At 50.5% G+C, this 15,201-nt stretch overlaps 1 protein-coding gene across 1 annotated transcript; it reads left to right on the forward strand.

Moving 5' to 3' along the window:
• The first annotated feature begins 5,557 nt into the window (after window positions 1–5,557).
• On the forward strand, window positions 5,558–15,149 carry PDZD9 (PDZ domain containing 9). Its single transcript, XM_004691721.2, has 4 exons — window positions 5,558–5,591; window positions 7,325–7,504; window positions 11,796–11,985; window positions 13,973–15,149. Exons 1-4 carry the CDS (start codon window positions 5,558–5,560, stop codon window positions 14,352–14,354), a joined length of 786 nt encoding a protein of 261 aa, XP_004691778.1. The 3' UTR covers window positions 14,355–15,149.
• Window positions 15,150–15,201: the final 52 nt, after the last annotated feature.

Below are 15,201 nucleotides of genomic sequence, written 5' to 3' on the forward strand. Positions count from 1 at the left end.
CGCGCGCTCCTCCCGTCGCGCCGCGCCTGGCCTTTCGCTTCTAATAAACAGTAATCATGAGGATGACATGGTTGAAGCTGTTCGTGGCTGTTGGGCGCAAAATACCCCTCGGCGCTTAGCCGCTCGACCGGGAGACTGGAATGGGGGAGGGGGCGCCTCCCGGCTGGAGGCGGGTCGCGGCTCCGCGAGGTGACACTTCTCACCCCACCCTAGTCTCCGGCGTTGTGGTGGCCCCTCGCGTCTGTCAGCCTGGGACGGCACCAGCGGTAACCCCGGACACCCACTGTGGGGGTGCTGCAGGGGGGCTGGCCCACGAGCTTCCAGCTCGCCCCGACGATTTCGGGTGTTTATGAATTGGACGGGGATGGGTCAGACGGAGTGAGCAGTGACGGGCGGCCGCGGATCTGGAGGACCTGACCTTTGAAGATCTGCCAAGACCAGGCAGGGGGCGGCTTGGAAGGGCTGCCCGAGCCAGGAACTGCAAGGGCCTGTTGGCTGGAGAGTGTAGAAGATGGAGAGGCAGCAGGGACTGGATGGAGAGCTCTGACAGCCATGATATTTGGGTTTTGTTCCACATGCAATGGAAGGCACTGGAGGGTGTTCAGCAGGAGAGCGATGTGAACGTGGTCAACCTGTGAACATGGTGGGGGTCGCAGGGAAAGAGGAGCAAGAGTCAAAGCGGGGAATACCCGTTAAAAGACAATCTGGGCCCCTTCCTGGTGGTGCAGCCGGTGAAAGCACAGCATTAAGAAGCAAAAGCTTCCGCATGAGTTCGATTCCCACCTGCCAGACGGTGACCACATGGCGGGGCAGACCTCTCCTGACCTGCCTGCTGTTCCCCTCAGCAGTGTACTTCGTTGATCTGCCTATTCTGCACCCCACTCTGTCTCTGGCGAAGCCTCTCGCCGCCCCGTGACTCTGACACAAATAAAGTTCTGTGTGCGTGTGTGGAATGGACAGATTTGGATGATTTGTAGGCAGAGGGAATGACTCCTGATAATGGGGAGAGGGACTGAGATAAAGGAGGAAGGAATGAAGCCTGAGAGTTTGTCCTGAGTTGGCAGGTGTTTGGTGACCCTATTAATTGGAATGTGGGGACACAGACTTAGGTTGGATGAATAAACAAACACATTGAATTGTGAACTGGCATAACCTGTCATTGGTGCAGATGATCCATCCCTCGACGCCTGTGCTGTCTAGTGTACCCATAGACCAAATCACCACCAAGCCGGACTTTAGATCCAGCTCTTTTTTTCCGGGGTGGTCAATTCCCCATGCAGCAAACAGGAGTTGAGGCCCACATTTCTCTTTAAATGCCCAGCCTAGGTCATCTCTTGAAAGACCTAGACAAGTGACATGTCTCTATTTTTGGAATGCCTACATGTCCACAAAACTCAGCAAGTCTCAAATTCCACCAAATCCAACAGCCTTGCAGAAATGCACTACCAGTTATCAGCACCCCCACATGCATTGGGTAAGAAGGGACTTGATTGCCAGCCTGGAGACTTTCCTGTCCAAGCATTGGTCTCTGGGGAAAAGGGGAGGACTTTTTTTTTTTTTAATAGCATTTATTTTTTTCCCCTGCCACAAAAGTAGAGACATGCTGATTTATACATTTTAGGGATAGATACAATGTGTATCACATTACAAGAGAGGGCTTCATGTTTTTTCCCTTTTTTCTTTATTTTGTTAAATACCAGCGAAGTTTGATGGAGTTATATTCTTGGCTCCTTGTCCAGTGTTTGAAATGAAAAAACTCCAACTAAACAGTTCTAAATTCTCAAGTAATGCCCATGTTGTTCACTACTGGGAAGCTGATGAGAATCCTGCGGTGAAATGTGTGCCTGTTCTAACTCCAACTGAGTGTAATGATCGCTGCTTGATTCTTGGGTTTAAAAAATACAGGCACGAATTCCTCCTTCTATCAGGCAGCACTTCCCAATCCCACCTGCCTCTTCCTTCCACAAAATGTTCTAGATCTAAGATTAGAACATAAAACAATTACTCTGCAGTTAAAAGAATGGAAAACAGTTTTTGCCAGGTTAATGGCTGCAAACCACCACAAACAATAGATCCGTATCCCATCTCTTCTCATTAACTGCCTGAGGCAGGTAACACGTGTGTTTACAGATTAATCGCTCATCTCTGGTTTTAGCTTTATAGCTTGTTCTTGCCTTTCAACATGCCTGGTGTTTTAAGTCCCAACTCTCTCTGAGATCTATGGGACAGAATCAGTTCCCTTCTCTATATCTGTCTTAGTCTCCTAGAGGCAAACCAGGGGGCTTGGGGAGAAGTGGAGTGTTAGAAAGAAAAGAATACAGAACCTAGTTCTAACTCCACCTTGCTTGGGACCTGAATTCGGGAGTCCAGGCCGCTTCCCTGGGCCTCTTTGCCCTGTCTCACCTAGCAGACTCCCAGAGCCAGGCACTCTGCTTCCTTGATAGAAGTATCCCAGCCTCTCACCCTGAGCAAGGCACGTAGGACTTTTCTATTCAGAGGAAACATGAGTCACGAAGCTCCTTAAGGCAGAAAATCCCTGGGGGCCCAGAAGAACCCAGAGCTAAAGCCCCCAGGAGGGAACTATGCTCACAGCCTGAAGTGATAAATAGTTGTTCTGCGGCTGTGAGCACAGCTTGCTTTATGGTGATGGATGGAGGTCTCGTGCCTCCAGATGGGACCTCAGGGGGACAGAGGGGACTGTCTCATCACTCTTTTTAAAGAAGCCTCTTTGGCCTGACAAGATAAAGAGCATGCAGCCCCCCTGTGGGTCAAGTTTGCCATCCAGGGCTGGAGTGTGGTGCTTTGGTATACACGCGTGCACCTGGGGTTTCTGGGATTACATAAAACAAAAGAGCTGAATCTATTGGTTAACAGTTTGTGCCTCCGACTCAAATCGCCTTTGGACTCATATTGGGTTTCCTTGGAGCTAACTCAGAGAGGAGAGATTATCGATCAGCTTGCAGGAAGTTTATTAGGGAGTGCATGCAGGCTCCACTGGGGGAGGAGAGGAAGCAGGATCACATAGAGGGACAGTGCGACCGTGGTGCAGAAACTGGAGCTTTGGCAGGCCCGCAGGGATCTCTGAAGCTGGGAGGACTGTTTTGAGCTGTTCTGAGTTGGGGTGAAGGTGACCAACTCTTCATGCTAGCGATCCAGGAATGGGGCATGACCTTGGGGAAGGCAGCTCCTCGCTCCTCGGCAGGGCAGTCCTTGAGAGGCCTGGCAGCGGACATCTATAAAGCTACAGCCTTCCTGCTACTGGGGAGCAGGCCCTCGTGCGGGGTGTGGGTGGGGGCTGGGCAGCCCAGAGCAGCCTTTGCAGGCCTCCGTGACCATCAGGCAATGTGGAGCCACTCGCTTCTTTTAGTTCTGAGCGCAGCACCTTTGGGACCTGGTGAGATCTTTTCCTGCAGGAAGCCTGTAAGAGGAAGGCTGCGGGACAAACCGTAGTTCCCTGCTGCGGCCGCAGCTCCTCTGGAGTCATTTCTGACACACCAGTCGCTTGCTCCTCTCTCGAGGCCTCTCGGCCTCTGCTAGTGTCCCTGGTCTAGGTGGGCTATTTGCGGGGTGGCTCAGACCTCCGTGCCTGGGGAGGTTGAGCTCCTGGTTTGCCACGTGCTTCTTAAGGTACGGCTGCTTTTGCCCTCTTACTGTCAAAACAGGACTAGGGAGTAGTAAGAGACACCCCGGTGGAGATTGGGGGTGCCAACCTTCCTCCTGGCCCTATGTACAGGCTGGCTCCTGCCTGCTTGCTGCTTGCTTGGCCTAAGCTATGTCTGATACATAACAGTTGCCAGTTTACCCCTCCCCCTAGCAGCGCACAGGCGCTGAGAAGCTGACCCATGTCACTGCTTCCTGGGCTAGAGGCTACCTACACGTCTCCTCACCTGGCCAGGCACCAGCTCTTTTAGACCATCCCTGGCACTGTCCATTAAGGGCTGGGGTCTTCAGAGAACACTTGAGTTGCAGAGAATTTTCTAGAGTGCTAGGGGAGTCCAGAGTGCTGGAGGCAGAGGGAAGGAAGCTGGACCAGCAGGGGGAAGGTGGGTGGCCTTATGGCCACAGCAGGAGACCCGTGGACAGGGCAGGGGCTCAGAGGCAGGGTGGCTGCCAGAGGTGCTGGGTTGAGGCTGTCGAGTGTTCACACTGTGCCAACCAGTCTCCTCTTGGGAAGGTGTGGTCTGGGGTGAGGGTTCTCTTCAGCTAGCTGCAGGGTTGTGGTGCAGGCAGGTGGGTATGTCCTTCAGCCCTGCAGGGAGTCTGGGCAGCACAGCACTTGGAATCCTGCAATTCCACCGATCAGGGTGACCTGGGGTCCCCGAGAATGATAGTTTTCAGCCTGGGACAGAGGGGAGTTTGCTGGCCTCTGTGTACCTGGCACTAAGTGGCCCACACAGCCTCACCAGCTCTGTGCTGGGTAGGAGAATGGAGGAAAAGCATTTATGAGAGAATTAATTTGGCATCTGGACAGACGTCTCACTGGGCTGTTTGGAGGAGGCCTGAGGAGTCACATGCAGAAGGCTCTGTGGCCCAGCAGGCTCTTGGGCTGTTGGAGTAGCAGGACTCGGAGGCCTTTTCAGTTCCCTTGCATCAGCCTCTGCGCCTCCAGACGCATCCAGCATGAAATCCGCTCTCCTGCTTTGTCTGGGCCTGCTGCAGAAACATGGCTGGGACCTGCCTCTCCCTGCAAGTCTTGATGAGGCCTGCGCAGCGGGCAGGGATGGGTAACCCTTTGCAGGGAGCACTCCACCCCTAGTCCCTGTTACCAGAGCTGAGATGCCACCAGCTCAGACCTCACTGCGTTGTTTTCTCCTTCTAGAACTTGTTTCTGATAACTGATTGGTCCTAAAATTGTCCATTTCATCTGTTTTCTCAGTCTCCGTTGCAAGGGGGTCCAACTGGTCTCGTCTGGTGTCCCCAGCATCACATACAACCCCAGAGCAGATCTCTCCGAATCCAGTGAGTGCGGAGGGAGGATTACTTTGGGGAAAAAAGTAGGAAGAGTTCATTCCTCTCCTAATTGTGATTCATTTCTTTCTTCAGGCCGCCTCTGGCCTTTTCTCATTTCAAACGTGCACGGGAAGAGTACGGCTCCAAGGCTGTGGAAGCGGTGGCTTCAGCAATGTTTGCAATGCCATTATTCCTGCGCAGCTGGGGACGCTGCTGTCCTGGCGCCGAGGAGCGTTTCGCATCTTCGAGACACGCTCCACTGAGCTTCCTCCACCCCCGGCCGCGCCGCACGGTTTGCCAAGAATGAAGATGCGAGCCACGCGCCGCGGTGGTCCGCACAGAAGTTTTGTTTTCCTCCACCAGTTTTCCGACGCTGCATTTTGCTGCACCGGCTGAGACCTGGGGACCGCGGGGCCCGCCCGGGCTCCGGGGCGCCGCCGCAGCGCCCCCTGGCGGCCTGCGCGAGGGTTGGGCCGGCGGCCCCGGCGGTCGGGGCCGTTGACCCGCTGAGCGCTGGCTCCTGCAGGTTCCAGACAGTTGGGAGTTGGACCCACTTTAGCTGCCACAGCCTCAGGAGGCCCTCCCGAGCGGCCTGCTTCCTGGGCCCATGAAGAAGGCCACAAAAGACAAGAGCAAGAAAGGTGAAGGCGGGTGGGATGAGGGAGGCTTGTTGACCCTCGGGTCAAGGCTTCTTCACTTTCCTCTTCTGTTCTAAAATGGGCGCACACACTCTTCACCCGAACAGCCACTGCTCCCAATATTGGCCGACTAATGTGCCGTTAATGTGCAGTACAGCAACCCCCCTCCCCCGCCCTTTTCATTGAGGGTACAGCTCTTTGACAGACGTCTACCCACTTTCAACCATGTCGGCAGTCAGACATGGGACTGCCCCCGACGCCAGTGACCGGGTGCTGCTGCTGGGAGCCCCCCTCGCTCCCCCACCCAGGTCCTGACACGCCAGCTCTGTTTCCTACAGCTTGGCCCTTTCCACAGAAAATGCCATAAACAGGGAATCATGTCGCCTGGAATCTTTTGAGTCTGGCTCCTGTCACCCCAACCCGCTGTCACTGGGACTGGATTATGTCTAAGATGCCCACTGAGGCTGTGCGCCTGCGGGTGAGGCTGGGGACAGGGGCGACCTGGAGTCGCACCCCTTGTCCTGACCGGTCGCTGAAATGGGACCTTTCTAATGTCAGGGCCTTTAGTTCCCAGGAAGAGCGCTCCCCCAGCCCCACCCCCAGCCTGGCCCTGTGGGGAGGGGAGGTTGGAGACAGTCAGGGACACCTGCCTGGAGGAAACAGTCCAGGCCAGGTCCCCTGGGCTGGGGGGTGGGGAGGGTGATGAGGAATCCCTTCCTCAGCGAAGGGGGGGGGGCTCCAGAACGGCACGTGGGGTGCTTTTGGCCAAGGTTTGGCAGCAGCAATTTGTCCTTAAGAAAAAGTGTTGCATGTCTGTGAAATGCTGGAAAAGTGTGCTGAAAACAAATGTTCCCAGAAGCTCACCATGTGCTGAAAAGAGAGTCCCCAGAAACATCCTCATGGGAAAAGAGCTCGTTTTGAATCACTCTTCCTTTTGCTTCTGTAGAAACAGCTCACTCGCCCATTGGCCCCTATTTCTCCCCCAGATGCCTTTTCCTACTGCCCATTTCCCATCAGAGCCATGACATGATTGGAGTTTGGGGACCACTTTCATTTCCTCACCATTTCCTCATGGACCTCACCATCCACACCCACACCACCGCTGGAGCAGGTGTGTGTGTGGGGGGGGCAATTCTGATGGTGGCGGTTCTTGAGTCCTTTCTAGCTTTTTGGAGGAGACTATGTTGCCATACAGCCGGGCCTCTGTGCTTGGCTCCTCCGTCTGCCCCCTACTGGTCTCCCGAGTCTTCTTTTCTGGTTCAGAACCTCGATTCAGTGTGCTCTGTCCTACCTTGCCTATCTCTTACCTGTCTATTCTAGCTCAGTTCAGTTTTTACCTCTCCCAGGAAGCCTGACCTGCCTTCCCCCACAGGCCACTATGGCCCCTATGCTCATCCTTAAGCTCGCCCTACTTTGCCTTGACAGCATGTGTTCCATGTTGTAATTCTGACATTTATTTATGTGACCCACTAATGCTGTCTTGGTTTCCAGCACACTGCCTTCATTGATAAGTGTTGACTGAATAGATGGTAATGACCCTGATGGAGCTTTGGCTACACGGGCAGATGGCAGCGTGCACAAGCCCCACCAGGGCCCCAGTGAACCCCTCCCAGTGAACCCCAGAACACAGTGTGTTCTGGATCCTCACTCTGCTGAGGAATAGAGAGTCTGACTTTAGAAGCCCAGGGACTGCTCTCTTGGCAAAGGACTGAAACAAATGCCTCTCTTTTGCTTAGAAAAAAAAGTCAAGGTCAAGACCGAGCCATCCGTTCACAGTTTGAGCAAAACTCAGGAGACCAAACTGACCGTGGGCAGCCTGGGACTAGGCCTGGTCGTCATCCAGCACGGGCCCTACCTGCAGATCACCCACATCCTCAGGAAGGGGGCAGCCGCCAGTGATGGAAAACTCAAGCCAGGTGACTGCGGCTCCCCGTGCTCCCCACCTGCCCACCCCGTCTCCCCCTGCGGCCAGACACTCAGGCCAGGTTTCAGAGGAGCCCCAATGACGTGGCTTGTATGGGCCAGCCGACTGCTGTCAACTTACGCCACCCTCTCTGGGGGGCACGCGATTCATGGAATTTTAAAAATAACCCTCGAGAGCAATTATTGCCCTCGTGTTCCTTTTACAAGTGAGAGCACTGAGGCTCAGGGAGCTGGAGTTCCTTGTCCAGGTCACACCCACCCCGTGATCCAAACCCAGGCTCAGGGTCACTCCAGGGCGTGTGGCCCTCTGTGGACAAAGGTTCCTTTTCTGCAGGCTGTACTAGTCACCGTTAACATCAGCTGCATGTGTCGTTTTGCCCTCCTGACAACCCCCTAAGGTAGAGTCTGCACAAACCCCGAAAGGCCAGGAGTCAGGTATTAGTGATATACCCTCGGCCACAGAGCTCAGGAGTGTGGTCAGCACTGGCCTACTTTTCTTGGCTTTGGATATATGAACTTCCCGTTCAGTTCCAGACGTGTTTTCCCGGTGCCTGTTCCAGGCCTGTGCTCAGGAGCGGGGAGGCATAGAGGGAAAGTGGAGAGAAGGAATCATTCAGTGTGAGCTGCCTGTATTCAGGCCCAGGCGTTGCCACTTTCCAGGTCTGTGGCTTTCACCTCTTGGTCTTTACTTTGGGATAAAAGCACTTTTGAAAGACCTTGCTAGGATTTGCTGGCATCAATTTTATGAAAGTACTTTGAAAACCTCAGTGTTGTGGCAGTTGTTGCTTTTAGGTTGTTCTTAGAGATGATCTAGACTTTTTTTTTTTTAAAAATAAGTGATTGTGGGGCAGGAGCCCAGTGGATGAAACCACTGTTTCAGGACTCTGGTCACCACAGCTACTGTCCAAGGAACTTCTAAACTAAGACATGGTCCCCATCACCCCAAGGGCAGGTCATGGTTTAAAACTCCTCAGCTGGCCCTTTTTGCAGGTCAGAAGCTGTGGATTCAAGAAGAAAATAGGTAGATGAAGCCATTATTATGAAGTAGTTTACCAAAGCATTTTCCCCTAGATTCCTATGTGGTGCTGGGGAGCAAATTGCCAGAAAGAGAGTTCTGGACTCTTCAGGGTGGAAAAGAACTCCAGGACGGTCCCAGGGGCTTCCCAGGGGCCAGGTGAGAGAGGCTGGTGATAGCAGCAGAGCAGGGTGGGGCTGGCCCCTCCCACATGCACCTGCCTCGGGCGGGGCTGCAGGTCGCGCTCCTGGAGTTCACAGGATACTGGAATCATCTGTTAAATGCAGGGTTCACCCATGAGCTGGCGCCCTCCCTAAAATGACTCAAGTATTTGTCCCAAGCACTGTGCAAGTCATCTCCACACACTTTCTATTCCAACTTTTGCAACCTCCTGGATAGGGAGGAAACAGAGAGGCTGAGAGAGATGTATAAGGGCGATGTGGTACCGTGTCAGTACGCAGCGCTGTGTCTCCAGAGAGCTTGTCCCTGTGACCTGAAGTGAGATTTCAGTCCAGAGGAGGTCCAGAACCCCCATCATTCTGTACCGTGTCAGTACGCAGCGCTGTGTCTCCAGAGAGCTTGTCCCTGTGACCTGAAGTGAGATTTCAGTCCAGAGGAGGTCCAGAACCCCCATCATTCTGTTTCAGGGCCTAGGTTTCAAAGATAATGCAATTCAGTCTCTTGGACAATGATTATGGAATTCTGGGCAGTGATAGTCCTGGAAACCGAAACCTGCTATTTCCTTGACCCTGTGAACTCCCAGCTCCATAATTTCTCATCCTGGTGCTTTCAAAGCGTTTTCTTTGGTATTTCCTAGTAGGGGTTTAGCTTAATTTCATGGCTGGCTTGGGTGTTTGTTTAGTCTGGCTACACTTGAAATTCCTTCTGGTTGGCATGGGACAAATAGTTATGACTCGTTTACTGTAGGGTAACAAGTCATGGACTGGCACCAGCCTCGCAGTGGGTATTCCCTGAACGCTGGCTGTGCTGTCATTCTGCTGGCGCAGGGCCACAAGGCAAGTCAAACACATGTGGTCCCTAGTCACACAGAAACTTACGGAGCTCAACAGCCTAGTTGTGAGAGATGGAAAGCAATAAATAAAATCTATTTTTTCAGCAGTGGCTTGGCTGCTGTGAAGTTGCTTTCATATAGGTAATGGAGACAGGGTTTACATGATGTGGTTCCCACAGCCGTTAAAACAGAAAGAGTGTAATGAGGTTGGTATTCATAAATCCCAAATTGGTGTTTCTTTATGAAGGGCAGTGTTAATATCCATTGCCAGCGTAATCACATTCGTACACTGACACGTTTGGTTTAAAGCCAAACGGTCAGGGAATGAGGCTGTTTATTTTCTGCCCTCTTGATAGAAGTCACCCTTTAACAACATAATTAAGCAGAATGCCAAGCCATAGCTTTCAGCTATAAACACTCCATTTAGCATTAGGCAGGGGGGGCTTTCTCTCCCCCCATTGTAATGAACCTTCATGGGGTGAGAGCTGTTTGGTACAGTGTACTCTGCAGGTTGCTCGGGGTGGGGAGGCTGGTTACCTCGTTTCATCATGGAGTTAGCTCCCATCCGTGGCTGGTTTTACTCCCAACTTTTTTTTTTCCAAAGATTTATTTATTTATGTATACAAGAACTGGGTACAGGCCAGAGGTGTGAAGGATGGTGGTGAGAGGATTCACCAGAGACAGAGTAGGGAGCAGAACAGGCAGATGGACCAAAATACACTGTTGAGGGGAGCAGCGGGTGGGTCAGGAGAGGCCTGCTGTGCCATGTGGGTCAGCTCTCTGGCTGAGGATTGAACTCGTGCTGCAGTGGTTTCAGAGAGCTTCATAGTGCTGCACTTCAACCCGCTGCACTACCAGGGAGAGCCCTCCTAACTTCCTTAAGGCCAAAGTAGATTTTCTCCACCTTCCTAAGTATTCATTTTGTTTCCTGGGAACTGGTGCTTCAGACAGGACCTAGCATTATGGAAATCAGTCCCTAGCACTCCTTGGGGACCTCCTTCAGGAGAAGGTTTAATACCCAAGAGCACAGTGGGGTGCAGTATCCCAGAACACATTTCATTCCCACTCTTCTGAGGCTCGGCTTTAGCTATTTTGGAATGAGGGCAATTGAAGGATTCCCAGCTTCCCATGCAAAGGTAAAACATCCTTTGTGTCTTCATGCCACGTTAGCTAGGGGTCCCCATTACCAAACTTGGCATCATTTTAGTACTAGACAGACCTAAAGACTGAGATTTTACCCCATGTGTCTTGTCTTTAAAAATGCCATTTCTTTGTATCCCTCCTCCTCTTGCTAAATTCCATTGTAGCAGACAGGGTTCTTGCAAGCAGTAAGAACAGTTCTGCTAAGGAACTGAACTCAGGAGGTCAGGCCTGACAGAATTAGCAGGAAGTTTGGAGAACAAGACTTGAAACATGATGAGAGAATAAAGGGCACCTTAGCTACCTCTGGAACCTGGGCACTCCTGCCCACCCCCCGCAGGAGGGGGTGACCCAGGTGGGAGCACCTGATGGCTCTAGTTTGCACGTCTAGGTCTTAGCTGCTGGTAAGGAAGTGGGTGCAAGTGAATGATTGGGCTTTTTGACTTCCAGTTTCGGGGTGGGTGTTCTGTCACCATGAAGTTCTCTTCACACCTGCTGGGGACTCAGAAGCCCCATGGTTGACTGTCATGCGTCCCTCCCTGCCCAACAGTGCCATAAAGTAGGGGCCTCCTGTCAAATTCCTGATTGAACATAATCTTGTATACATCGCTTAATTGAAGCTTGCCAACTGTCCACTGTTGCACGCAGTTAGTTGCTCAATTAATACTGTGCAAGAATAGAGAACTAAAACGAAAGCCTTGGTGTGTTAAATGTCCTATTTGCTGAGGAGGGCACTGGGGATCGCTAGGCAGGTGTGAGAGAGGGGGCTGTTCATTCCTCACTTAGTGTAAGTGATTTTTCTTTACTAGTAAAAACCATTTTATTTGAGGTAGACATTTTTAGACTCCTACAGGCTGGTTCAGGTTATAAATGGTTTTAGCCTGTCACACCAAGGACTTAGAAGTGTTGTGAAGACATGCTACACCACCGGTGTCCTTCACTATGTACAGGACATTGTGTTCTTGCCACGGTCACCTTTACTAAATAAAGACTGAAGCCTGGATTTGGTCCAGAAATCACCAACAAATGAATGCATGAGACTCCTCACAGTAAAGTTAGACATGGTGTGATGCCTTTAAACCATTGTCTTTATTTACTGATACTTTTTCCTTTCCAGGTGATGTTCTGATTAGTGTAGGCTATGCCAATGTATTAGGATATACGCTTCGAGAATTTTTAAAGCTTTTGCAAAATATCACCATAGGAACAGTGCTACAAGTCAAGGTTTACCGGGATTTTATTGAAATACCACAAGAATGGCAAGAAATATATGACTTAATTCCTGAGACCAAGTTCCCAGTAACACGGTAAGCAGTTCAATTTAGGAAATCTTTGTTCTGCTACAGAAACCCCATGGTCTGTGGAGCATAGGGTGTTGGCTTAACATGAGCATTATGAGATAGACCAGGGGAGGGTCTGTAACAGGCTTCTAAGTCCTTTTGGAAAGGACAATCTGCGAGACAGAGGACACAGGCAAGAGCCTTGAACCTGAGGGAAAGAGAACCACTGCACTGGAACTGGGCTTCTTCCAAACCACTGCTGCGTTACCCCCTGCTCAAGTTGGCCTTAAACACTTGCTTTTAATCCCATTTCCTCAGGTTTTCTCTGGATCCTTCTCCATAACATTTGAGCCATTAGAGTCCCTACCAAGACAGCAAACCCCTTCATTCTCTTCTCTGTGCCTCCTCTAACCACTGGCCAGGCCCTTGATGCTGACCCTGCTGAGAATGCAGCAGGCTGCCACCTCTTGGGCATCCACACCCAGGCGGCCCCCGCCTTGCTTTCATCCTTGCAGGAGGGTTCTCCAGGGACGCTGGCAGCCTTGTGCTGTTGATACCCCAATGGACTCGTGTCTTTACTCTGCTGGGCTTCTGCCAGCTTTAGGGGCTTTGCACTTTGCAAACATCATTTTGCCTGGGCTGGTGACCCCATACTCCTCTGATTTCTTGGGCCTCTGGGCACTTCCTCGTGGTCTCCTTTTACTCAGCCTTGTAGAGCCAGAAGGTTTAATCTTTAATCTTTGCCTTTACTCAATCTCCGGAGCAGTCACAATGGGGTCTGTGTCTTCTATTACTACACACACACGCACACACACACACACACGCACACGCACACACACACACACACTTCCAACTGTATTAGGTTGGAAACATAATGCTTAACTTCTCCAGTTCTTGCTGCATCCCCTCCCCCGTATCTACTGACTTGCCATTCTACCTACTATCTCTCACACTGTCCACTTCGCTCTAGCCACTACCATACCCCAAAGTACTCTTGGTTTCCCTGCATTTACTTGTCCCCCATTTATTCCTACACAGAATGAGCCTTTTATAACGCAAATCCGATGGGCATACATTCCTGCTTCAAATCTTTTTCCTCAGATAAATGCCAGTCCAACACTAAGTGAAGGGTTAAAGAAAAGCACTCAGTAAAAATGACGATGTACCATTTTATGTCACCAGAAGTGAAACATTTTAGGAAAAGCTCTTCAAATTCTTGGGAGGAAGTAAGAGAGGCAGAGACTGCCACAGACATTAGAAGAAACACTAGTAAGCCTGACGATGGGTGAGGGCAAAGGGGAAGAAACTGATGTCCTACTTCTTTACGGGAGAATAAAAGGCACAGATCCAAGACCTAGGTGGGCATCAGGACGAGGGTGGGCAGGTGACAGACAGATCCCACTTGTCCAGGGAAGGAACAGCACAGGTTCTCAGGCATTAAGAAAGTTCAAGAAGCTTGTATAACTGGCAGAGAAGCATCACCCAAGTTTCAATAATCAAGAAAATCAATAATTGAGGCAAATCACACACACAAAAATCTATAAAAAGCTTTTGGATTGCATTAAAAAAGTGGAATAGGGAATAAAGAGAAATATCTGCTTAAGATTCTAGAAATCCACACTTGTAAACCTAAAAGAGGCAAAGAGTGATGCTCAGAAAAGTGCAAGAATTTATCAGTGATTAGCACACAGAAGCTCTTTGAGGCCCACTATCTCCTGCTGACCCAGAGGACCGAGTTGAACCTATCAATCTGGATGGAGCAAAATTAATGCCCCTGCAAGGTCCTTTAACACTGCAATCAGTTCAGGGTTAGGCCTATGTACAGCTTTTTGAAGTGCTGTGAAATAACGTAAGAAAGAATTACGATTTACATTTAAGAATAGGAAAAAACTGCAGCATTTCAGCTACACTGTATGCTTTCAGAAGTCAAAGCAGATTCTCAGTTGTCTTGTTAAGGAACAATGAATGTTTAGACCTTAAGGCTCCATTCCATTCACTAGTCTTTTCATTTCAGCTCGACGAGTGAGCAGGTAAAAGATCCTCTGGCGGGCAATGACGACAATGAAGATGTAGTTTCAGACAAAAAGCTTGAGTATTACAAGCAGCCGAAGTCAAAAGGGCAGCCGTCCGCGAAGAGACCAATGTCCATCTCCAGGGAATGGCACGGGTACAAGAAGAAGAGCCACACGGTGAGCGTGGGCAAGGACGCGCACTGTGACGTGATGATCCACAGAGACCAGAAGAAGGAAGTGCGGCCCCCTTCTCCGTACTGGACGATGGTGAAGCGAGATGAGAGCTCGACCTCCTCGGGCTCGTCAGCCTCAGATGCCTTTTGGTTGGAAGATTATGTCAAAGTGGGCAAGGACAAGGCACAGCCTGCACCCAAAGTCGCGTAGGCATTAGTCTGCAAATCGCAGCCACACGACCATGAATTCAAGCACCCAGTTTTTTGTGTATTGCCATGAACATTTTTTTGCGCTCTGCTACAGTTCCAGGAATGTGTGCAGACATCACTATGTTGTACAGCCCTTCAAGACCTTCTTCAGCTTATCATCCACTGACATCCCTGGGGCCTCACTGACCCCACAAGTTCACTCTCAGATAACGTCCCTGGGCCCCGTAAGAGACCCTTTACTGAGAAAGCCTGTCTTTAAGAAACATGGCGGGGGAGCCCACTGTCAGAAACAGAATTTCACGTTTTAAGGTAAGTACGACATTTTTATTTAGCTATTTAAGCTTGCTCTTTTGCAAACTTCAAGGACCCTACTTAGTACAAACAAGAGAGAGAATTTATGGCTAATTGCTCACATCAGAACTTGTTTCCTTTTCAGTCTACTTTTACTGAATACTGGGTTGCTAGTTATTACCTGAAAGAGAGGGAGGGTAGAAAGGGACAAGGGAGAGGAAGGAGGAGAGTGAAAAACCTAGCTGCCACAGTGACGATACATCAGATGCGGGATGATGTGAAAGGAATGAATACAGGTGATGACTAGTAGAGAACTGTTAGCTTTTAGAGCCACAACTACTATAAACAAAGCAAAAAGGGGACTGAATCAAGGGCATTTAATTATTCTTACCCAAAACGCCAGATTTTACACAAATTTATCTTAAAACATCACCAACAATAATCTGGGAATATTTACTCAGTCACTCAGTCTAAGATTTTTTAAGTTTTTGATGATTCTGTACCCAATTATGACCTTTCTGTTCTTTATAAAAGCATCTAAAGCAAAGGATACAGCA

The sequence above is a fragment of the Condylura cristata genome, unplaced genomic scaffold, assembly GCF_000260355.1.
Source record: "Condylura cristata isolate star-nosed mole 26May11 unplaced genomic scaffold, ConCri1.0 scaffold00032, whole genome shotgun sequence".
Lineage (NCBI taxonomy): Eukaryota > Metazoa > Chordata > Mammalia > Eulipotyphla > Talpidae > Condylura > Condylura cristata.

Bases quoted from the DNA above. Each gene is read 5' to 3' on its own strand.
- PDZD9 (XM_004691721.2), top strand. From the start codon at position 5,558: ATGAAGAAGGCCACAAAAGACAAGAGCAAGAAAG. The intron at 7,505-11,795 runs GTGACTGCGGCT...TTTCCTTTCCAG, and splicing joins TGATGGAAAACTCAAGCCAG to GTGATGTTCTGATTAGTGTA. The intron at 11,986-13,972 runs GTAAGCAGTTCA...TTTTCATTTCAG, and splicing joins ACCAAGTTCCCAGTAACACG to CTCGACGAGTGAGCAGGTAA.